General features: G+C 32.9%; 1 protein-coding gene across 1 annotated transcript in view; it reads left to right on the forward strand.

Moving 5' to 3' along the window:
* Reck (Reversion-inducing-cysteine-rich protein with kazal motifs) overlaps nt 1-25,303 on the forward strand; it is a 212,665-nt gene that overhangs the window by 142,165 nt on the left and 45,197 nt on the right. Inside the window, exon 4 of the mRNA XM_072536786.1 lies at nt 10,102-10,138. Coding sequence (XP_072392887.1) covers nt 10,102-10,138 — 37 coding nt within the window. The remainder of the gene's footprint in view (nt 1-10,101; nt 10,139-25,303) is intronic.

Here is a 25,303-nt window from a genome sequence, read left to right on the forward strand (position 1 = left end):
AACGCACCTATTAGCGCGTTTTTTATTTTTTTTACATACCTAACAGTACCGAAACGTTGAACTACATTCATTTAAATCACAATTCAATCATATTATGCTTAGTATAAGAACAATTCACGTGGCACCCAGTGTGTTAAGATTGAATTAAAAAGCTTTTTAATGAGATATTGAAGCAAACAGTGCATTCGTATATGCAGGAATTGAAATTACAAATTAGTTGTGCTCTGACATTTTGGTTAACCCGCAACATGCATAAATAAAAAATACTCTATCTCTATTTTGTCTTATCAGCTTGCTAACTGGCGTTTTATCTACAATAGATAGATTAAATATAGAAAGATGAATTTGAAAATAAAAATGTATAATAGTATTTTAATTAATTTTTTTTTATTAACGTTACACAACCATTACCAAGAAATCATTTTAGAAGCTGTAATAAAACAGCCAACAAAAATATCTGTAAAAACAAAACCAAAACCATTTCGCCGACATAAAAAGCTTCTCAAAAACATGCAGTTTCCGGTTCATGTTTACCTTCATTCGGAATTTGTTCCACTAATAACACTGATAATGTGTTTTTACCGAGCAGTCCCTTCCTAGGCGAGTCGGTAAAGTTTTTTCATTCATAGTTTAAGATACATTTCAGGGGACTGCCAGACCCGATATCCACTTAAAACCACGATGGATATATAACAGATTAGATACTTCTTAATGGGCATAAAAAGACATATTTTTAGGTACATTGCATTTTCTTCACATTTCCTGGGATTATATTAACAAGTTTGTTAGAAATTACGCTTTTGAAAATTTTCGGCTTTAGCTTAACATTAATTATGATTACTTTTATGAGTCCCCAAAATTTCTAAATATATTTATTAATAAATTGTTTGTAATTAATAAGCATGACCTAAGTGTACAGTAATATAACGGTATTTGATACAGACTAATAATAATTCCACCAGGAAGAAAAATTCATAATTATTTGAAAAAATATGGATGAAATTGACAAATAGAACTGCCAATACAGGGTGTTTCAAAAAGGTATGTCATAAATTAAATCACGAATTCCGGGGACAAAAATAAATTGATTGAATCCAACTTACCTTAGTACAAAAGTATACACAAAAAAGTTACAGGCCTTTGAAATTACAAAATAAAAATTGTTTTTTTGCAATATTTCCTGAACTACTTGACATTTTATAATAAAAATGGACACGTTACTTTCTTGTTCTGAAAGCATTTTTCATACAAAAGAAACAACAACATCTAAGCGCACAGAAAAATTTTAAGGGGGGTGTGCAGCCCTAAATCCCCCCAAACTTTTGAGTACGTTCAAATCAAATGAATTTTGTGGCGTCATTTTTTTAACACATTATTTTTAAAACTCTTTTGGCCCTTATCATTTTTTCGAAAAACTAGTTTTTTCCTAGTTGGCCATAACATTACAATAATTAGTTTCTACGGGTACAATAATTACAAACAGTTCCATCAATAATAGTCAATAATTTGAAGCTATCATTTATTGTATGAATAAAATTAATATGAAAAATTTTGATATTACAATGGCCTGCACATTTCTGGAAATGGCAGATATGCATTTAACTTTGGGTAAGTTGGATCAGATTAAATTATGATTATGTCAAGAAAATAGTGCAGCAGCCGTAAGAAGTTATGCAGTAAAGTACCCCAATCGAAATACACCCAATAGACGATTATTTCTGACTTGATCGTCGTTTAGGAGAAACGGGTACATTCCAACCGCAAAATAGTGGTCGTTCAATAATGGATGCAACTGATGAAGACATATTAGAAATCCTTGAAGAAGTCCCTGGAACAAGTACAAGGGTAAGAGCTGCTCAACTAAATGTTCCTCACGTAAGGGTTTGAATTCGTTTGAAGGATCAGCTGCTTAAACCCTATCACTTACTACTCTATCAACAACGGATCAAGAGTTACTGGTTGAAGATTATCCTAAAAGGATTGGATTTTGCGATTGGTTGTTAATAGAAAACACTCTATGTTAATTTTATTAGAAATATTTTGTTTACCGACCAGGCTACCTTCAGTAGAAATGGAATAACAAACCATCATAACGAGCACATTTGGGAAAAGGAAAATCCTCACGCCAAAAAGACGATTCCTCACCAAAGGACTTTCAAAGTTAATGGTTAGGCAGGAAATGTGGATAACAATCTAATTGGCCCAGTTTTTCTTCCCAACAATTTAAATGGTGATAATTATTTGCAGTTCTTAGCAAACGATTTACAAGAGTATTTGGAAGAAGTGAATATTGCAATAAGGCAAAATATGTGTTTCTACAAGATGGCGCTCCACCGCATTACAGTAATGAAGTCCGGGAAAACCTTTGCAGGCAGTATCCTGGTCGGTGGATTGGAAGGGGTTGTGACGCACCTATTTCTTGGCAATCCAGAAGGTCAGGTCTTAATCGCATGGACTTTTGCTTTTGGGGGTTTATGCAAGAGAACGTGTATTCTGTAACAATAGAGGACGAACAACAATTGAGGGTTAGAATAATTGAAGCTGCAAATTAATTTCGTCAGAAAAAAATGATTTTTCAGCGCATTCGGTTTTCCTTATTAAAACGATACCAAATGTGTATTAAAGAAAATGGGGATCATTTTGAACATTTATTGTTATATCATATTCATAGAGTTTAGATTTTCTTGTTTCTTTTGTATGAAAAATGCTTTCAGAACAAGAAAGTAACGTGTCCATTTTTATTAAAAAATGTCAGGTAGTTTAGGAGATAATGCAAAAAAACAATTTTTATTTTGTAACTTCAAAGGGCTGTAACTTTTTTGTGTACACTTTTGTACTAAGGTAAGTTGAATTCAATCAATTTATTTTTCTCCCCGGAATGAGTGATTTAATTTATGACATGCTGGCATAATTTAGGGATATTGTCAATCTAATGGTAATGGTACTTCATTCTGTATCAAATATGTGTATGTAAACAATTAAAAATTATTATAGTTTTATATATATTTATATATTTTATCAGATGTAGACCAAACCAAAGAAATTAAGACACGCATTGAAATAGCACGTGCATCATTCTCTACTCTTCTTTATGGCTTGGAAGCGTGGATACTAAAATAAGTCGATCTGAATAAGTTGGCCGCCTTTGAATTTTGGTGTTACAGAAGAATCCTACGAATATCATGGATTCAAAGAATGTCAAACGTAGAAGTAACTATATAGGATAGGAAATGAGGCGGAAATAATATTACCTATCAAAAGACGAAAACTTGAGTACTTAGGACATGTGATGAGAGGGCAAAAATACCCATTATTACAACTTATTATGCAAAGCAAAATCCGATTAAAGCGAAATGTGGGAAGACGAAGAATATCGTGGCTTGACAACTTAAGGGAATGGTTTGAATGCAGTAGTGCAGAACTTTTTAGAGCGGCAGTCAACCGCATAGCCATGATGATTTCCAACCTTCGATAGAAGATAGAACTTAAAGAAGAAGAAGAATAGTTTTTAAAAAACATTAAAATTTGAGAACTTATAAAAAGAATCAGACAAAAAAAAAATTCTAAGTATTGACAAAGCACCTGTACGGCCATTTGAAAAAGACCTTTGTTCTCTAAAATGGGATAAACAAATATAATTGTCAAAAAACTACTTGATCGATTGTGACCATCTTTCGCAAATATAGTAACTACATCAAAACTGACATTATAAAATATCCTTTAAATGTTTTTATTCTTTATTTTAATAATTATAAACAATTAAAAAACATGCTTACTTTCGCGTTTACTTTGCAATAACTTTTTTGTTATAAACATTTTCATTTAGAATGCGTAGTTTGTTCACAATATTGAAAAAACCATGAAAGTAATCCACTTTAGTTATTGTAATGTCTTTTATTTATTTATAATTATTTATATTTTGTTCTATTTTATTTATTAATTCTTTACTAATTTATTATATTGTTCTTATTTTAATTTATTAAAAAGCACGATAATTTATATCAATTTATTTAACTAATAATGCATAATTTATCTAGACGAACGTAACAATTAAATCGCGAGCGCGAATCTTCTTCAAAATTAACTAACCCTCTTCATAACAAAATTCCTCTATAAATATAAAATCCTGTTATTCGAGAACAACGCTGAAGCGGCGATCTCCCATCGAAGTAACCAGAAGCTCAGACCGGTCTTATTCGGCCTACCTGGAAACCTCGAGTCGGATGACTCATCATAATTTGGGTCTAGATGCTTCGCCGAAATTAGTACAACAAAAACAGAATTAGTCATAATATATTTACAGTTTTGTAGGCCATGATATTTATTATCGTAACAGTATTATCATCATTGGTTCGACAAACCTGATTAGAACTTGGTTGGTTCCAGAATTCTTCTTCATTCTGATCTATTTCGCGGTTTGCTTTTTCATTTTTTTTATTTTTAAGTTATTGTTCTATTTGTTTATTATATCTAGGTTTCAGTCTTCTCTTTGGCCTAGTTTCTACTGACCGTATTTATCTTCTTCTATCTTTTCTACATAGTTCTGCCAATGTAGCTATCCTAATTTTATAAACGTTATGATATCTGAATCCTAATAATCCATGAAAAATTATATCTCCTTTGCAAGATGCCATTTTCCGTTAAGGTTTTATACGAGTAGAAGTATATGAGGAAGTGAAGACAAAACGTGAAGAAAAGAGAAAGCCTTTGTACAATATAGAACACAACCAACCCAACAGGCATACAACCATTATAAACGAATCAGAAATGAATAAAATAATTTAGTTAGATAAATAATAAGGAAACACTGGCAGAGCTTCCCAAAACAGATGGAACACGACTTCTACGGAACACAAATAGAAATATGGAGAACGGTTAGAGAACAAAGAAAAGAGATAAACGAACTAATAAAAATTAAACACTTTCATAAGGAAACATGGGCAGACTACTTTCGACCTCTATTTGCTAAAAGAGAAGATAATGAACCATTACACCAGAGGTGACGGTAAACGAAGAAATAAATATTGAAGAGTAAGAGATAAAAAGAGCATTAAGGAAATTAGAAAACAGAAAATCACCTGGAGAGGATAGAATACCGAACGAACTCCTTAAGTACGGAGGACCAAATCTGACCAAACAACTACTAAAACTAATCCAAAATGTAATAGAATAAAACAGAATTCTGATAAAAATTGATGATAAAACACTATTGGACAGAGCTAGAAGTACAGATATACGACGTAGATGCAAGGCGAAGAACATTAAGGACTAGGTCAAAAATAGAAGAGTAGAATGGAACGATCGTATAAGCGGAGTGACAACAAATAGAGTAGTAAAGACGGCAAAAGACGGTTCCCCAATAGAAAGACGATCAGTAGGAAGACCACATAAACGATGGAACGACAACTTAATTGAGGCACATAGAAAAATAGATAAAGACATGTCTATATAAAAAGAAAAAGAAGAAGAGAAGAGTATCACTTTAACATTGGCCGGTCTATAGACTCACAATCATTAGCTTGTTGTTAGAACTAATATTTATTTTATAAACTTCAATTTTTGAATTAAAATTAGAATTGAATTGGACCATTTCATGAGCAATTTTATGTAAAATAAAAATTGCATCATCACCATAAAGTTTATTTCTGTTATCTGGAACAATATTAAAAACAGTAAACTTAATAGTATCGGAAATTTTATTGCACATTTCAGAAAGTATTACAATATGAAAACATTTTTCATTAAAATTTTATGAAGAGAGTTCTATTAGATTTAATAGATATAGCATTCGATTGGATAAATCTAAAAATTTTTTGAGTAAAATTTTTCGTAAATTAATATTTAACAGTATTATTTATTTGTCAACTGACGAATTAAAAATGAAATAAAACATACAAGCCGAATAAAACGAAATAATAAATGTCTTTTCCATCTTTTTTTATTATCCTTACGTTGAAAAATCACAACAATATTGTTTACATTTTAATTAAATTCCACACCAAAAACAGTTTTCCTGCATATAAAAAATTAACACAACATCTAACAAGTTAATAAATAAGCCAAGAGAATAAAAAGTGAGTGGGATTTTATTTATTTGATATCTATTTGTTTCAACAGTGGTGTTCTTATGGAGGATTTAGAAGACGACGAGACATTTTTATTACACTGAAACTATTTTTATAACTTCTTTATTTGCTTAAAAGCGGTATGCTTATTTTAAACTTATTGAAAAATACAGTTACGGAGTTCATTAATAATTATTATAATAAGAATAACTTTTTTTTAATAAAATTAAAAATAAAAAAGTTTCGCATAGAAGAGAAATGTTTAGAGCAATAAGAGAGCTAGGAATACCAAATCAGTTGGTAAATTTAACAAAACCAACTCTTGAAAAAGTTGAATGTAGAGTACGAATTCAGGGAGAACAGTCTGAACCTTTTAAAACAAATAACGGCCTGCGCCAGGAAGAACCTCTCTCCTGTATATTGTTCAATCTGGCTCTAGAAAAATTAATACGTATTTCAAAAATCACAACCATTGCTTCAATATACAGTGATGAGTGTCTTACCACCCGGCTTTTTAACGTAAGAGATAGAAGACACAGTTACCTTGTGAAATAAAAAGAGATGAAACTCGTAGAGGTGAGAAATAATCGATAACAACCTATAATTTTCATTACATTACATTACCACTATCTATAGTCTCACACCTTTAGACGTTAGCTTCGAGCTAAATCACCTATGGTCATAATTATTATGTGTAACGTCGTATGTGTGATGTATTTCCATTTTTTAATTTCGAATAAAGTAAAAACTGATTGACCACAATAAAGCAAAAATGTGAATAAAATAATTTAATTAATAGTGATTATTTAATCTAAAGTTTTAAATTATTAACCAAGAATAATTTCTACTATGATTTGAGGAGTTTCATACAGTCTTGTCACGGAATAATTATCAATCCTTCGTGGATTATCAATCCTAGTGGTAAGAATTCGACACTGCTACACAGAGGTCGCAGGCGATTAGAGTTCAAAACCCACATGTGGTTTTTTTTTTTTTTTAATAATTTGAAATTAAGCAGAGATCGTTTTGTTTTAAATCACTTAGCATTTATTTCAGTCTTTATTAGAAGTGTTTATAGTAAAACATGAAAATCTTATTGAAAAAACAATGTCGTACTTTCGAAAATAAAGTAAAAATTCTTCAAACATAAAAGAACGTTCTAAATAAATTTACTTACAAAAAATGTTTAAATAGGTAGAAATTCTCTAAAAATATTCTAAATAAACGTATTTTATTCTAATGAAATGTATTTACAAAACATGTTCGAATAAGCCTCCATTAGCAGCAGAACAATAACCCAATCTATTATAAAAGTTTTGTCTAACATTAGTTAATGTTTCTGGACTAATACCTCTCATTGAATCAGAGATCTTTTCTCTTAATTCTTGGAGAGAATTAGGCCTATCGTCTTCAATTCCATATAGTTTGGACTTCATATATCCCCACATAAAAAAATCACAAGGTGCAAGATCAGGTGATCTTGCAGGCCAAAAAATATCTCCGTGGCCACTAATCAATCGATTAGGAAAAGTCGCACTGAGATATTCACTGACGATGCGAGAATTATGTGTAGGACAACCATCGTGTTGAAACCATACTGAATCGAAAGGTATTGGTAAATTACGAAGGGCTCGGACAATTTGATTTTGCAGAAGTTCCAAGTATTTCCGCCCAGTCAACATACCGTCTATAAAAAATGGACCAATGACATGATTCCCTATTATGCCTCCCCAAACATTTACTTTTCGAGGACGCTGGGTACGAGCGACATAAATCTGACGAGGATTTCCTCGAGACCAATACCGAGCATTCATTGAATTGTGACGGTCATGCAATGAAAACGTACATTCATCGGTGAACAAAACGTTCTCTAAAAAATGTTCATCTTGATGTGACATTTCCATTGCAGTTTGACAAAATTTTAAATGTCTATATTGATCCCCAGGAAATTGTTCGTTGGATTTATGAAGTTTATAGGGACGGTATCCATGTCTTTTCAAAATTTTACCTACTCTAAATCTTGAAATTCCATATTGTTTACAAATTACTTGCACAAATCAAAGTGTCCCTTAGTTCCACATCTGGATTTACCTACCTTCGTCTGCGAACTCCTCTTGGAGCGAAAACGGATCCATAAGTAAAAAAATTACGTATAATAGACTGAACTGTTGATCGTGATGGAGCTGGCCTATTTGGAAACATATTTACAAATTGTTGTCTAATCATGTTGTCTGATTATCCATTCTCATGTCAGACAACAATTTGCACTTTTTCCTCGACCGTTAAAACCATTTTCACGAATTGTTTTTTCAATAAAAAGTTTCTGTTTACCGTGCAAAAACACTTCTCGATATGTTATTATTTGATGGCTTGAAGGCTTGATGATTTGGTTAGCTGTAAAGCAGGCAGCTGTTCGCGCGCATCCATTCCAATGTTGTCAATTGTTTTGAAAATCATTACCTGTATAGAGAAATTGATATTAACACTGAGAATTTAGTGATGGATTTGACATTAAACACTTAAACAATCTTCACCGGATTATTTTGCATTTACAACTGAAGACTATAAAACTGGAATTGAATTATTTTTTATTTCTATTTTATAACATTGGAATAAGAATAAATTGTAAATAATGAGTTTTTCGAAAACTTGTTACCTAATGTGTATCATATTTTCTATTATTTTTTGATTGCGTAAAATAAAAATTTTATCCTTGGTGTGAATTGAACCCCAATCTTCTTGTCAATATACCACGTCTCTAACTATTACACCAATTCCACATACAATAATTGTTTTCAGACAGAACATACCTACCTTTAGTTTAGTCAAATATTTCAGTTGAGTTATTTTTATTATTAAATAAACTTAAAGATTTATAATTTAAAATCTCTACTCATTAATGTTTTTTACTATAATATATCTTAATTTATTCAATCATTTATTCTAACATCAGAAATTATTAAAATAAAATATTTTCGAGGTCATCCGTATAATTATGACTGAAGTCAAATATCCACGTCTAAGAACTAGCTTTATCTCGTACTATCTCACAACTTAATCTGTCTTCTATCCTTTCCGCTATTTTGCCGGGTGGTAAGACACTCATCACTGTATATTAAATGAGTGCAAATCCTGGCCTATGTTGAGAACGGAAAACGCTGTTCGAGAGGCGTATGTAGTATTAAAAGAATCAGAGACCTGGAATTTTTTACTAACAACTATTTACAATATATTCTCAGAATATAGATCACTGCCGGTTTACTTAATCTATACCCCTTAAAAAGGTCTTTATCATTACAAAAATTAAATTGGTTGGTTCTGCCTCAAACATTATATCTCTCACTCAGTTTATTCATCATATTCTTCGATTTCATGAAATCTTCTAATACCGGATCCACGTCTCTCACCCACAATAAACAACAATATCGAGGTTATATTTTTGTTTTCACGATAACCTATAACAGAATAACAAACTACAATAAACACAATTCGTCTTTCAGATAACTTCTTATTCGGTACTTTATTTGACAAATAAATATTGTACGTTTTATCAGATAAGTTCTTTGAATCTAAACTAACATAAAGCTTTAAATTATTTTGTTTCTTAAATCTTATCTTAAAATTACGGCAACCCTATTTTTGGCAATTTTGCGAAAAAATCAATCGTATTATTAATTTTATTAATATGTAACTGTATGTATCGATTTCATTATAAATTTGAGATTTTATGACTTTCTGTACAATGAAAATGTTTAGAAACATATACGTATTCGTAAAATACGTATCATTCTAAAGTAAAAACCAAAAACATCTATTTCATAGTATACTCTAATCATGATTTTTCTATGTGGCTCGATACAAGCAATAATGTTACCCTTATAACATTTTTTGTAAGCCGCTGTATCCTGTAACATACGTGTGATATCTACAGATGCGTAGGCTTAGACTATGTACTCGATGCACTATAAATTGCCAAATAGATTATATCTAAGTGGTTAATTGGATACTAAATTTGTATTTTTTTTTCTATTTGCAGAATTCATTTTGGGAGTGCCTCAATGCAACGTTCAAAGGTAGGTAAACAATTTAAAACGAATTAATTTTATTATTGCTAATGAAATACTTTCAATATAATATTTTTGAAATTATATTAATAGTAGCTTGCAATAATTATTTACAGAGAAAAGACAGTTATGATTTTTTACGGATAGTGTCTTTGCATATTCGCTTATATGTATTTCTTCCTACCAGGAGTCTTCAGAGCGACTGATACAGAAGGGTCTAGCGTTCTAGCGTATTAGTACTAAAAGGAAGTAATTTTCTGGTGTTTAATTATTTGTCCGTTTCTGTAGTGTTTCGTAGAATTTTTCAGTTTTTGCTTTTTTACTTTTTCGGGAGAGTATACTTCTATTATTGTCAAGTCCCATCTATATACTTTAAATCTTGTTGTATATATATAATAGGAGAGTCTTGTACAGCTGGCGCCATTTCTCGCATCCTAATTTCCAGCGTTTTCCTGGCGGTCATTGCATCTTCGACATCTTCTCTCCGTCTTGGTCTACCTCGTTGCTTTTAGTGAGCGGAGTCCATTTTGAGTGTAGGTGCTATACAGCAGCCTTACTTTAGGCCCTTACTAATAGGAATTTCTTTTTATTTATTTCTTGTTTTTCCATTGCTACTTAGGACATCTAGTACATTAAAAGTGGTACAGTATCGTATGCCTCAGATCTATAAAGACTACATGGGTTGAATGGTTGTGGGCTAATCTTTTCTCAGTAACCTGCTTTAAAGAAAATATGCTGTATATGTTAATATGTGATTTTATCCACTCAGATGGTAAGTCATATCCTTTATAGAATAATGTCTTGTAATTACTTTTATTTAGTTGATGTAACTGTAACTTTGTATTTTCTACTTCCAATTGTTTGTCTAATAGTATTACGGCCCCACTTGTAGGTCTTGTTGTTAATTCTACTCCGCTGTAAATTACAAGGTCGTGTAAATATTTTGTTCCCTTTATTTTTTCTTAGGATCAGTTATGACTGCTACGTTTTTGATTTTCTTTTTTAATTCTTTGTTAAGCTTCTGTTCGCTTTTCTCCTATTCAACCTCTGTACGTTGCATTTCAGTGCTATTAACCCTTTGGTCATAACCAATCATTTGTCTTTAACTATCCTTTCTGCCTCAAATCCCTCCGGGAAAATTTGTAGATTTTGAGTAAATACGTATAATTCCCCAGTGCCGATTACCAACCTTCAGCTAGGTATTGTGGCGTTGGGACTGCTGTGATGAATTTCTTGGGGGTAGATGCTACATTTAAGCGGTACGTGATGCACTCATACATGAACTGTCATACGAGCGTCATCGCCGGTAATAGGTCGACGAAGAAGATCGAATTGTGTAGAGGCGTTAAACAGGGAGCCCCTTTATCCCCTTACCTTTTCAATATGGTGGTATACGAGCTGATATGCAAGCTCGAGCTGGAAGACAAGCTCGGCCTTCCGATTGCAGATGGCAGGAAGATCTCAATGTTGGGTTACGCTGATGATTTAATCTAAATCGGCAAAATATGCTACCAGACAGCTCCCGACAGCCCTCGAATTCTTCGAGAAGAGAAGAATGTCGATAAACTCTGGTAACAGGGCAGCTATTACGGTTAATGTTAACTGTGGTAATAAGCACTCTTACTGCGTAACGCTTTCTCTCTTCTCTGTCTTCAACGACAGGATTCGGCAGTTGCAACCGAGTAAACTAGTTGGATATCTAAGTAGAAGGTATAATGCACTCAGGCAGACTAAAGTAGCCTTCACCGAACTACAAACCCAGCTTGATCGCATTCAACGAGCGGGGCTGAAACCAGCGCAAAAACTGCTTGTCCTGAAAACTTACCTAGTGCCGAGATATGTTAACAAGCTCCAGAGCCCTACCGTCACTATGAAAACGCTGAAGAACGTTGACAGGTCCGTGAGTATAGCCGTTTGGAAGATTCTGTTCCACAATCGAACATGTGCCGATGCCTACATACATTCTTCCACTAAGGAGAGTGGTCTGAGCGTCATGCCCTTGGCCATGCACGTCCCAGCTATCATGAGAAGGAGACTGACATGACAAAGTTGATTAGCTCAGCAACTGAAGCTACAGCATTTACCCATCATATATGTTACGTCTTTGGGAGAAAATCTTAAATTCGACACATTCAACTTCAGGCAGTTCAGCATCGATCGTCGTGAGTTGAGCCAGAAACTTAAGTACGGCTATAGCGGTAAAGGACTTCGTCAGGGCTCTTCACACTTCGAAATCTCTGCCTGGATAAGCAATTCAACGCCCTACTGGTCGGGGAGAGATTTTATTTCTAAACTATGATAAGTTTGTGAATGTCGATTTCATGTTTGTGAATGTCCACTTTCTATTTTACATTTTCTTTCCATTTCTGCAATTTTTGCAAGCACGACATTTGGCGTGGTAACGCTGGTAAAAGCAGGGGGGATTTAGAACTGGTAAAGCAACGCACCATAAAGGGCCATAGGCTACTGGTCTGGTACTTTCCGGATCGGAACTTAGAGAAACAGACCAGTAGGATGAGACCGGAACGAGTGAAGGGGGTTTGGTTACATGATCAACGTAGCCACCCAACCGGCATTGCCAGGTGTGCACCTTAAAAGAGTGATATGGCTTCACTCTGATATCCAGACCTACCTAATTTTGCTATAGTAAGCAATTGTATAATAATTAATTGAAACTAAACATTAACGGTATTAAAATTTCTGTCAAAAGTCTAAATGAATTTAACTCAATTTTCTCCAATGCCATCCAATTCGCCTTTTGCCCTCTTTCTATCTTATTCATATAAACCTCTTCGTTAGATCTATCTGTTACTGTACATGTAAATATTACTTGAAAATATTTTTTAAAACCTTATTTATTATAGAGATGCATGTCTGAACAAGAAGTAAATCTTTTGAAAGTCTGTACAAGAAACTTTGTGTAGCAGGACACTTTTTGAGTGTTCCCCGTACATTTAACTGGGTAGGTAGACAATTTAACAGACAGAAACTAGTCAATTAAGAGCAATTGCAGTCCATTATTCACTTTCCCAGAGGAAAGATGTGACTAATGACGACTGACAAAGGTTGCACTTCCGCTATGATAAGATTCTACCGGAAGTAGTATGCAGTGTCTAAAACAATCTAACCATTTATAATAGTTATTAGGTTTAGTGACCATTTTACCCTTCCACATAAGCTACGCTAACTAGATGTGTGCGGGTAGGTTAATAATTGAATGAATCGATATATGTTGTTAATCAGTAACAATTGTAAGCAATTATTTGGTTTCCCCAAACAAAGATAAGAGTAATTATATCACAAAAGGGTTGATTTGCATTTCTACAACTGTTAGGGTAAATAATAGAAACGATGGTTAATTTAAAGTACTTTGGAGTGGTCACGATTCACTGTTGAATACAAGGGTTAGAGCGTATATATTACTTCCATATGACTCGTTTTGGTATACAAAATAAATGCATAATTATTCCACTTAATAATAAAAAAAAAGTTTTTTATTTTGGTCAACTTGCATTGATCTCACAAGTCAAATATCGTAAATAATATTTCAATCACCATGTAATTTTTCAAATGCCAAATTTTTGCCTGGTTGCTTGGAATTCCTTCCATTTCTTCCTTCCAAGCGACTAATTTCAAATAAATATTGCAGTTAGCATTAAAATATTCCCCATGGTTGCATAAAAATACAATATCTAATTATTTATTTCCGGAAAAAATGAGACAAAGCATGGCTTTCACGCATACCCTTCTAACAGTGACATTATAATTAATAACCTTTTATATTCAACGACGCCCATAATAGGGAATTGGCGAACCACATAAAATATAATACCGTATATGGTAATTACTTTAAAAATACTTAAATTTTATATTTTCACCAACAGTGTATTGCTTTTATCAAATATTTCGTTGGTAATAATAAAATAAAAGAAACAGTTTAATATAATAACAGCCATAATATTATAGAAAAATGAAGATGAACTGCAAAAACTAATTAAATTCTTTCAAGATGAAATGACGCTTAAACTAACATTGTAATTTAAACAGAAAAAAACTAAAACGATGGTGGTGTTAACGGTATGTCGGTAGAGTTAGCATATCTATTTTATAATATTTTTATCCGGAAAGAAAAAATTTATTGTTGTAGCCGTTTCCGAGAAACAATGGTTATGCTAATTTTACGGTGAAGCTAGCATAATTTGGCACTATGACAATTTGGATCAAAGTTTTTCAAAGAGCTCCAAAGAGAATTAGATACAAATATCAAAAAATACTATAATAATAATTTTAGTAGACAAATGTAGACAACAGGAAAATAACTCGATAAGTCACATTTTTGGTTTTGTCCAGAAAAACATTTTTAAACTTTAAAATTCTGTGATTATGTTAAAATACATTTTACAATTAATTAGTAATAAAAAGAAAAAATTGATATATTGGTTGTTGGTTTACGTTTTAGTTTTTTTTAAGTTTATATTGCATATTAATTGTTTCGTCTTCATGAACTTAACCCCCTTAAATTCCCTATAAAGAAAGACTCACCAAGTTCTTTTCCTATAAAATCATTGGCTGTCTATTTTTTGTCAAAAATAAAACAGAAATAGAGCAAATATATTTTCACTGCAAAAAGTATCAAATGAAACATTGACATAAAAAACATTTTACAAACGACACAGAAAGTCTTAAAAAGTCAGATTTTTCAAAACCTTCACACTAAGTACATTTTTTAAATCTTATAGAAAATTATTTTGTAGTTGATTGTTAGAATGATATTGAACAATCATCTGTATAAACCGGATCAGGGAGTAGCATCTCGCCTTGTCTTGTTTTTGATTTGTTCTTTAACCAGTTTTCTTTTCTCTTCATTTTTGACTTAATGGAACTGTTTTTCTGTCAATAGGAATGATAGCTGGTGTTCTTTCTTCTTTTTATTCTTTTCAAAGGCACTTTTTCCCATGCGCCGTTAAAAGATGTTCTAAATCTTATTAAAACTGTATGTGAGTTTTCAAATAAAATTTCTCGGATAGATCTGGTTGGGAAGGACAATTTCTTTTCATAGACGAAGTCTAAGAATGCTGTCAAAGACTTAATAATCGTGAGGTCATCTTCTACTCTTAGTACTACAAAAGTTGTAGGCTTAACCATGGAACACTCAACCTCATGGCACCAATTATCCGGAATCTCACACCTAGAGTTTTTCTTGATCAAAGCTGTATTTTTGTCACACTCAAGGTATGAGTGTCAACGAATAAATTATATATATATATATATATATATATATATATATATATATATATATATGTATATATATATATATATATATATATATATATATATATATATATATATATATTTAAAGTATTCAACTAGTGAATTCAGGGGTTTAATCGGTCATAAAGAAGTCAACTACTTCATAAGTTTATCGAAGACGTTTCGCTTTATATTTCTAAAGCTTCATCAGTTCTCTAAAATATAACAAATGACATAGAGTTTATAAGAAATACAGATGTTTATAGTTCATAACTTACAACTCAATATGTAGTATATTATCGATGTTATCATATATCTACTGTACACTTTACTCATTATTACTCATCATATATATATATATATATATATATATATATATATATATATATATATATATATATATATATATATATATATATATGAACTTTGATCAGATAAAATGCATATATCGAGCACAGTTTAATTAAATCTTGCCCAAGTACTTTCGATCCCTAGATCATCTTCAGGGGCATTTCGTCAATTGTGGCCTATCCGGCAAGAACAAGATGTCATAAACATATAAATGTACATTACACTACAATACAAATGGACAAACAAACACTTTAAAATAATTTAAGGAAGGCTACATTACTTGAAGAAGCCGGAAACAGAATAATATATATATATATAATATATATATATATATATATATATATATATATATATATATATATATATATATATATATATATATACACCGGTATTTAGGCGCCACGCCCTTCCGGTAGGGATCTATGGAGGAGTATCACTGAGCCGCAAGCCCTTATCTCTTGCCGTACTGCTCCACCATAGGCCGATCAGACACCAGCATATTTTAGTCTAAGCCGCAGATTCATTTAGAATTTTAAACTGCTGCGTTAGCCTTTTTGTTTTCTGTACACCGAGCTGGGTATCGAACCACTGAACCACTCGCAGTAAAGCGAATGGCAACCGGCCGCCCAGCCCGCTTGGCTATCTGACCGACATTTTTTTTTGTAATATATATATATATATATATATATATATATATATATATATATATATATATATATATAATATAAATTATAAAAAATATATGCGTAATGAAAATGGAGAACTTCTGATAACATTTCTAGGCACAAAATGAATACAGAATAACAAATATTTCAATAACGAATAGCATAGCTAACATAGATAGCGGTCATAATTTATTTCTGAGTAACTGCCTTGTTAGAGGATCGTAGAAATTACTTACAGAAAATTATACTCCTTTCAACATAAAGGCTAAAAAGTTCAAAATGAAAATATCGCCACAAAAAACAAAAAGTGTTGTCTACCTCGGAATCAAATCCAAAAGGAGGAGGGGCCTACACGGTGTTATGCAGTCAGTAGTCCTTTACGCGGCAACAGTCTGGAGTAGGGCGGTAGATATACCGACCGACAAGGGGCTCATCGTAGTAATAATACGAGTGGACAGAGAATGAGTCTGTTGCGAGTAGCATGCGCTTACAGGACTATATCTGTGACGGCCTTGTGGACTATCACGGTTGCATTTGCGAAGATGACAGGAAGTAATAAGAGATGGAATAGTGTACACAATTATATCCGAGCTGTCATTAAGAAGAAAGAAGAAGAAAAGAAACATCAGCCGGACCAACAACAGAGATAAGATCTTCATAAGAGAAGGAAGTGCTCTAAAAGTGCCGTCAACCTTACAGCCGCCATCTGACTTTCGGACAAGTTCGACAGTCAACTGCGCACAAGTAGGAGAGGGTGTATTTAGTTGGCAGGCAGGATAACAGGAAGGCATCTGCTTGTAGGACATCCCTCTAGGGGAAATATGCTTGGATGTACTCCTCTACCCTGAATCCATCATACGTCAGCCATTCCTAGGGATTGGTTAACCTGGTCCAGTTTTTAGAACATTTCCACCCTCAGAAGAAAAAAAGGTGAATGAAGTTTACGTAGGCGATTCGTCTAGAATAAAAAAAAGAGTGAGAAGAAGACACCAATATCGAGAAAAAAGTCAGGGAACAAGTGGCACAAAACAACAAAGTGGAACAAACAGAACAACAAGATGCTTTAATGATACAATACGAAAAAACAGACAGATAAACTAGCAAAACAAGAAGTTGGCTGGAAACCAGTTAATTGATAATTCGAAGAATAATAACAGCAAAGACACTAATTAAAGTCAGATCAAGGAGTAACAACATGAGAAACACGTGCAGATATAGATGTTGAATAAAAAGGAGCAATGTGCTTAGATAAAAGTAGAACAAGGAGACGATTTAAAAAGAATAAGCTTAACTTCGTTCTATTTTTATACAACTAATTGTATCTTGCAGTAAACAAATAGAAAAAACCTTATTACTTAATATATTGTGCAACTTAATGCTTTGGAATGGTGCGTACCTACCTTTTACTTAGTATGAATTTGTTCGTAGGATTTACTATATACATACAATCTTGAGTTATCTGGAGTTCAAACGGTATCTTGGCTAAATGTTCTATATCAAATATTTTTCCACGTGCAGTTGAAAACCGCATCATAAAATACAATAACAGAATAGAGGCGTAGTTTCATTCTGTTCCGTGCCATAATTCATTAGTTCAGTCTTAAGTTTAAACGGAACATTTAAGGCATAGAAAGAAATTATAATAGCAAACGAGCGGTATGTCACGCCTTCTAGTATTGTCACATTTGGAATAAGTAACAATAGATGAAAATACAATGAAGATTAAAGTAAGGACCGGCCTAAGGCATTTTGCATCATTATTTAATAACACAAAACAGATGGCGATTTTTCGAATAGCTTGAAACAACATCAAAAAACAAAAGCTACAGAAATTTAAACGGTTGACTTTCTCATTATATTCTTAATTACTTTTTTTTATTTAAATAAAGTACCTCGACAACTATGTCCATTAGTACAGCAATAATATACTAAATGATGAAAACGAATAATAATTATATCACTTTACCATTAATTACTTTAAATTACATAATTATGTTATAAAACAATTAAAGTATTGATCGAAAATAATCAGTAAAGCCTCCTTTAAACACAATATTTTTGATGTTTAAAAATCGATTTTTTAATTATAAAATTTAAATAGTAATATCAATACTAGAAACGTTATTCTTTTCGTATTATATGGTAGAATGAAAAATAACATTTAATCATGTGCTCCAATCTCAAAAATCTTGGATAGTCTTATCCAAGACTACAAGATGTAAAGACTATGTCTATATTCGATCGACAACTCTTTACCCTTGAGAGTTCCCGCTGATTCATGAATTTTGATATAGAAGCATCAATGGTTTCAGGACTTAAGTCGACTTTACACTACATGATTTATCATATGACAACATCATATGAGATTTGTAATGATTTCTAGTTTCTATGTTTTAAAAAACTCTGTTTACACTGAATGATAAGTTGTGACTTATAATATGAGTGATAATGAGGTTATGTTAATTTTTCTTGTTGTTTCTAGTCATATAGATATTAGATACAGTATAGGTAACAACTAGTAAATCTATAAACTATTATAATGAAAAATAAATCTTTGTTTGCATCGGATTCCTGCCTTTTAATAATAATAAGCCAGCAACAACTGCGTACAGCTAATAGTAAGAAGAAAACGATCTGACGCCTTTTGGGCTCGCAAGTGGCTCTTACGAAGAGATAGTGGACGGGGTATATCAAATTTAGTGTTAGGGAATTAAAATTCCTAAAATTCCTAAAAAATCAAATGCTTTTGACGAACTTCTATATAAAGTCGAACCTCTTATAAATTTATAAAACATTCGGATACACAATAATTGCGTAAATATCTATCATAAATCATAATGACATAAGAATAAGGCGGAATAATTAAATATGTTGGTGTTACCGGTATAAGAATTAAATATGTTGGTGTTACCGGTATTACATGAAGAGATATTACCGAGAATTATATGAGTTTATCATGCGGAATAGGTACCGTCCTATTCTCTTATAACAAGCGCATGACAATGCTTATGACAAAATCATATGACAAATCACACAGTGTAATCATGTAAATTTCACTCCATGACTAAATCATATGGAGTAAGAGGTAAAGGAAGCATTAAGGAAATTAAAAAATAGAAAATAACCAGGAAAGGACAGAATACCGAACGAACTTCTAAAGTACGGAGGATCAGATCTGACCAAACTACTATTAAAACTAATATAAAAAATAATAAAACAAAACAGAATTCCTCAAGAATGGAGATCAAGCATCCTAATACCTCTTTTCAAAAAATGAGACAAATCGGACCCGAAAATAACAGAAGAATTAGTTTATTAAACACAATACTAAAATTAACAACCAAAGTGATAAAAAATAAACTGAAGGAATTATAACACTAGCAGAAGAACAACAAGGTTTTAGGTCGGGAAGATCATGCACCGACGCTATATTTAAAATGAGGCAAGTGCAAGAGAAATCATTAGAATACAACAAACCGGCATATCTATGTTTCGTGGACCTTAAGAAGGTATTTGACCGGGTCAAATTAAAAGACGTTATCCACTTATTGTACGCAAGAGAGATACCTCTAGAAATAATTAAAACGATCGAAAATATCTACCAAAATAACACAATAAAAGTAAAAATAGAAGAAGAACTAATCGACCATATTGAAGCTGGCAATGGGATAAGACAGGGAGATTCCCTGAGTCCTATATTATGCAACCTGATTATGGACAAAATAATAAAAAAACTAAGAACTAAAAAAGGATACCAAATTGGAGAAAACAACTTAAAATAATCTGCTATGCAGACGACGCAATACTACTCTTTCAAAGTGAAGATGATTTACAGTGTATGCTGCACCAATTTTATATAACCGCCAGAAAATTTAACATGTTAATTTCCCCAAAAAAGACAAAATGCATGGTTACAACAGCAAATTTACTAAGATGTAAATTGGAGCTGGGAGGTCAGATAATAGAACAAGTGATGGAATTTAAATATCTAGGCATCACATTATCTAGCTACGGAAAGCTCGAAATTGAAGTGGAAGATCAAGCGAATAGAGCAAACAGAGCCGCAGGCTGCCTGAATGAAAAAATACGGAGAAATAAAAATATCGGGAAAGAAACGAAGGGAAGAATTTACAAAATAGTCATCAGATCAATAATGACATATGCGTCAGAAACAAGACCTGTTACAGAGAGCACAAAAAGGATGTTAGAAACAGCAGAGATGAAAACACTTTAGGAAGACGATCAGTAGGAAGACCACGAAAACGATGGAAGGACAACTTACTGAAGGCACATTAAAAAACAGATAGAGTCATGTCTATATAAAAAGAAGAAGAAGAAGAAGACTAAATCATATGACAAATCACATGATAAATCATATAGTGTAAAGTCTTTAGGTACTGAGAAGCAGGATGTTAAAAGTTGGATTTCCTATTCCTCTGTCCTTTAACCTTTTTATTTTTATTTAGTATTTAGTATTTTTAAAGCATTCCTTTTTCCTCGAGCCTGTAATGTGCCTGTTCTACATCCACGATAACTTCACCATCAAGCAAAGGATGTATTTTTTCTGTTTTTCTTCTTTTCGTCCTTTTTCCTGAAGTCTTCAAAAGATTTAGAAGTCCGACCTGGTCAAATTTGCTCATTTTCTACCAGTTTAAATGTTCCATCTAACCAATCTTTATTTGTTTGTAGAAATACTGCATGCTTTCGCCGGGTCTTTAAGCATTTCTTTTTGATCGCCGTTTTAAAGTATCAATCCTCCTCCTTTTTATGTGCTATCTCTGTTGAGGATGACGACCATTACGGCAAATTATTTTCTATGCTGGGCTGCGTGTATTATTTTTATTAGTGGTTATCGAATATTTTATATTTCTCAGTCACGATTTCTTCTTTCTACCTAGACTTCTTCCACCTGTTTCCTCCAGGATTATATGATCAAGGTAAACCGTTTTTCTCATCTTAATAATTTGGACTAGTTAGGTCTTGGTATTCTTTACTTTAAGATTTCTGCATTGGTCTTTCTACTGGTCCAGCTGATTCTCAGCATACATCTGTAGAGCCACGCTTTATACGCTTGCTGTTAAATCTTCCTGCTTCTTCGTCCACGTTTAACATCAATACAGCAATAAGGATCGATCGGAGCATTTAGTGTTGGAAATCTTACCTGAATTACCAACTTCGGATGGCATAGACATTTTTTCATGTTAAAACCATTTTTGGCGATTTCAATGAATCTACTAATCTCTTTTGAGTGGTCGAGCTGAGTATTTATTTCTCTTTTTAGATGTATATATTATATTTTTAGATGTCTCGGTGTTTTGCATGTAGGTTCCATAATAAAAAACTAGAGCTATGGTTTTTGCGCAGTTTATCTCTAGTCTCATTCTGGCACGCAATTCTGACAGGGCAATAATTAGTATCTGTAGATGCTATTTCGATTCAGTTAGTACCACCATGTCGTCTATAAATCTTAGGTTATTGATCACAATTCCGTTGATCTTGGCACCTTGTATCCACCCTGAGAAGGCGTTCATCATGGCTCAAAGATTCTTTAATAATATGTGCGCATAGACGTTCAAGTTTCCAGCGGGGAGTTTCCTGAAGACTGGCTAGAGTCAACTTTTGTTGCCATACCGAAAAAACCAAAAGCAAAGTCTTGTGATCAACATCGGATGATAAGTCTAATTAACCACATTTCGAAGGCATACACCAAGGTTATTTACAACAACCAGCGCTGCAGAGATATGGACAAAGACGTGTACATATGCTTTATAGACTACGCAAAAGCATTCGATAACGTAAAGCACGAAAAGATAATTGAAGTTCTCCATAAGATCGGAGTCGACTACAGAGACATTCGAACAATAGCGAGTCTCTATTGGGGTCAAACAGCTAAAGTGAAAGTAGGATCTACATTGACCAATAAAATTGAGATCAAGAAAAGGGTACGACAGGGCTGTATCTTGTCTCCTATTCTCTTTAATATATACTCAGAAGAAGTATTTAATCTAGCGCTGGAGGAAAGCACAGAAGGCATAAAGATAAATGGAGAAATAATTAATAACATAAGGTATGCTGATGACACTGTGATTTTAGCAAGTAGCATGGAGGAACTGAGTTGCCTAATGAGTAAGATACAAAAAACAAGTGCACAATACGGACTCAGACTAAATATCACAAAAACCAAATGGATGTTAGTAAGCAAAACCCAACAACCACCACAGCAACTGATATTAGACAGTGAAAGAACTGAACACGTGGATTCGTACATCTACTTGGGAACAACAGTTAACTCAAATTAGGATCAAGCGAAGGAAATACGTATAAGAGTAGAAAAGGCAAGAGCATCGTTCACAAGCATGAAGCAAATTTTCACCTCTAAAAGCCTCACCCTACCTCTCAAAATTCGACTTCTGAAATGTTATGTATTCCCGGTTTTGTTATATGGAATAGAGGCGTGGACAATGACCGCAACATTGATGAAAAAAGTAGAGGCCTTCGAAATGTGGGCTTACCGACGTATATTACGTATATCCTGGACTGAGCACGAGACCAACGAAGAGGTACTACGCCGGATAGGTAAAGAGAGAGAGGTAGGAATAAGTATAAAGAAAAAAAAGTTGGAATACTTGGGTCACGTTATGAGACATAATAAATATAGAGTACTACAGCTGATTGTTCAAGGGAAAATAGACAGCAGAAGGGGTCCAGGGAGGAGAAGACACTCGTGGCTCCAAAACTTGCGGCAATGGTTCGGATTGTCATCTGCTGAACTATTCAGATCTGCCGTAAACAAAGTCAGAATAGCCATGTTGATTGCCAACGTTGCCAACGGACAAGGCACATGAAAAGAAGAAGACGTTCAATAGAAGCGGAGACAGGGGAATCTCTATTACTTTTATATCGGCTGTCATATAATGAAAATTGCAACTGTTGCTGATCTGCCTTAAATAAATCTAAACTGATTTTCAGATCTTTAGGTTTTCTCCTTACGTATACGTCTATCAATTGAATGGGTGATTGGAAAAGGATAACATTTCTGCGACCCATGTTTTTAGAAAATAAAAAAAACTGTTTTGCGCCGAAACCGCTAATTTTACTAAAAACATTTCTATTGAATATTTGTGTACTTTGGCAAGGTACATTTAATGCTAAAGTACTAACAGTCCATGCCTATTAGTAAGTAGTTATTGATATTTGAAAGTACAAAAACCTTATCCTTTTTCCACTCAAAATAGAAAACGTGAGTAAAACAAAATAAAACAGGGCATTTATAAAGAACTAATTTTTATTTTAGAAACAAACTTGAAACAAATGGTATTTATATTCTTTTTAGGCTTCTGGGCACTGTTCTCTCTATTTGTTGTTGGATTTGTAAGTATATCATCATAGAAGACCCTGTATTAAAATTAAAATGATAAATATTATTTTGGAAATATGTTCTAATTTTTTGGAGTGGATAGAAAGTTTACTATTGTATGAAACCATCAATGAATTCAGACGCCTTGATATAGCCTTTCATTGTTTGTGTAGATGTTAAATGTCTGCATTTGCTTATGGTAAATGACTGTTTTTTTTCATTAATGCAATATTAGCCTCCTAAATTGTTTAAATTATCGCATCATCGTTTTTTTGGTCTGCCAATACTTATTCGTCCATTTGGTGACTTATCTCGTGTTATTCGTACTATCTTATCCTCTGCCATTCTACTAATGTGTTCGTTCCACTCCTGCTTTTGTTTTGTCACCCATCTATTTATGTCTTCTATATTGCATGCTCTTCTTATGTTTTCGCTTCTCTCCCTATCCATCAGACTTTTCCCTGATATTAGTCGAACTATTTTCATCTCTGTTGTTTCTAGTAGTCGTCTCGTTATAGATGTATCAGGTCTTGTCTCCGCCATGTATGTTAATATAGGTCTAATTGCTGCTTTATAGATTTTTGTTTTTGTGTCTTGTCTTAGGTGTTTGTTCTTCCAGATTATGTCATTAAGAGATCACGCCGCTTTACTTCATTATAAGCTTTGTTGTCGTACTTCTTCTTCAACATCTCCGTAACTAGTTATATCTATTCCCAGATATCTAAACCTTGCTTCCTGCTTTATTATTTTCCCATCAATTTCGATTTTACATCGTAGTGGGTATTTAGATGTTGTCATACATTTGGTTTTTTCTGCTGATATTATCATATGGTATTTCCTTCCTCTTGTATTGAAGAAATGTGTTAATCTTTGTTTTTTAACATTCTTTTTAAAATATTGTGGCCACCAGCCTGTGAAATCCAGGTATTTGAAATATCGATATTTGTTAGCCGTTTCACTTGGAACTTATTATTGTTCTTTTTCTTGAAAGACACAATGAGTTTGTTGTATACATCAGGAGAATAAATCCTATCAAATTTTTTTAAAGAGCCCTTAATAACTGAGAAGTTGTAATGTAAAAAACTGTGGCCTCGGATTTGAAAATATTGATATATTTCTTGAAATCTACTATTTATGGTCAGTGCAGTAAACAACCTGGTTAAAGCGTGATTAAGGTTTTGTCCTGCGCATGCATCACTCAAGACATTCAAGTTTCTTACTTCTTCAGGGATATGTTCGGTAATGAAGTCCAAACCGACGTACTGACTTCATTGGGGCCTCGCTGAGCATCTCCCTTTGTATATGTATAGAACATCGATATATCATTGCCAAGGCTATGGACATTTATAACATACTTAATACCAAAGTTTGCGTAAATAAAACATTTCCTGAACTGGCGAAAATTTTGCATATAATCAAAGACTATTAAAGTCTCTTTGATTTCTTGGACGAGTAATTATTACTCTCTCTCTCTCTCTCCAATGTCTTAATGATGTGCCTATTAGTAATGCCATTCTTATTTTATCCAAATCAACACAAATATTCGCCGTT

Source organism: Diabrotica undecimpunctata, chromosome 7, assembly GCF_040954645.1.
Source record: "Diabrotica undecimpunctata isolate CICGRU chromosome 7, icDiaUnde3, whole genome shotgun sequence".
Classification (NCBI taxonomy): Eukaryota; Metazoa; Arthropoda; class Insecta; order Coleoptera; family Chrysomelidae; genus Diabrotica; species Diabrotica undecimpunctata.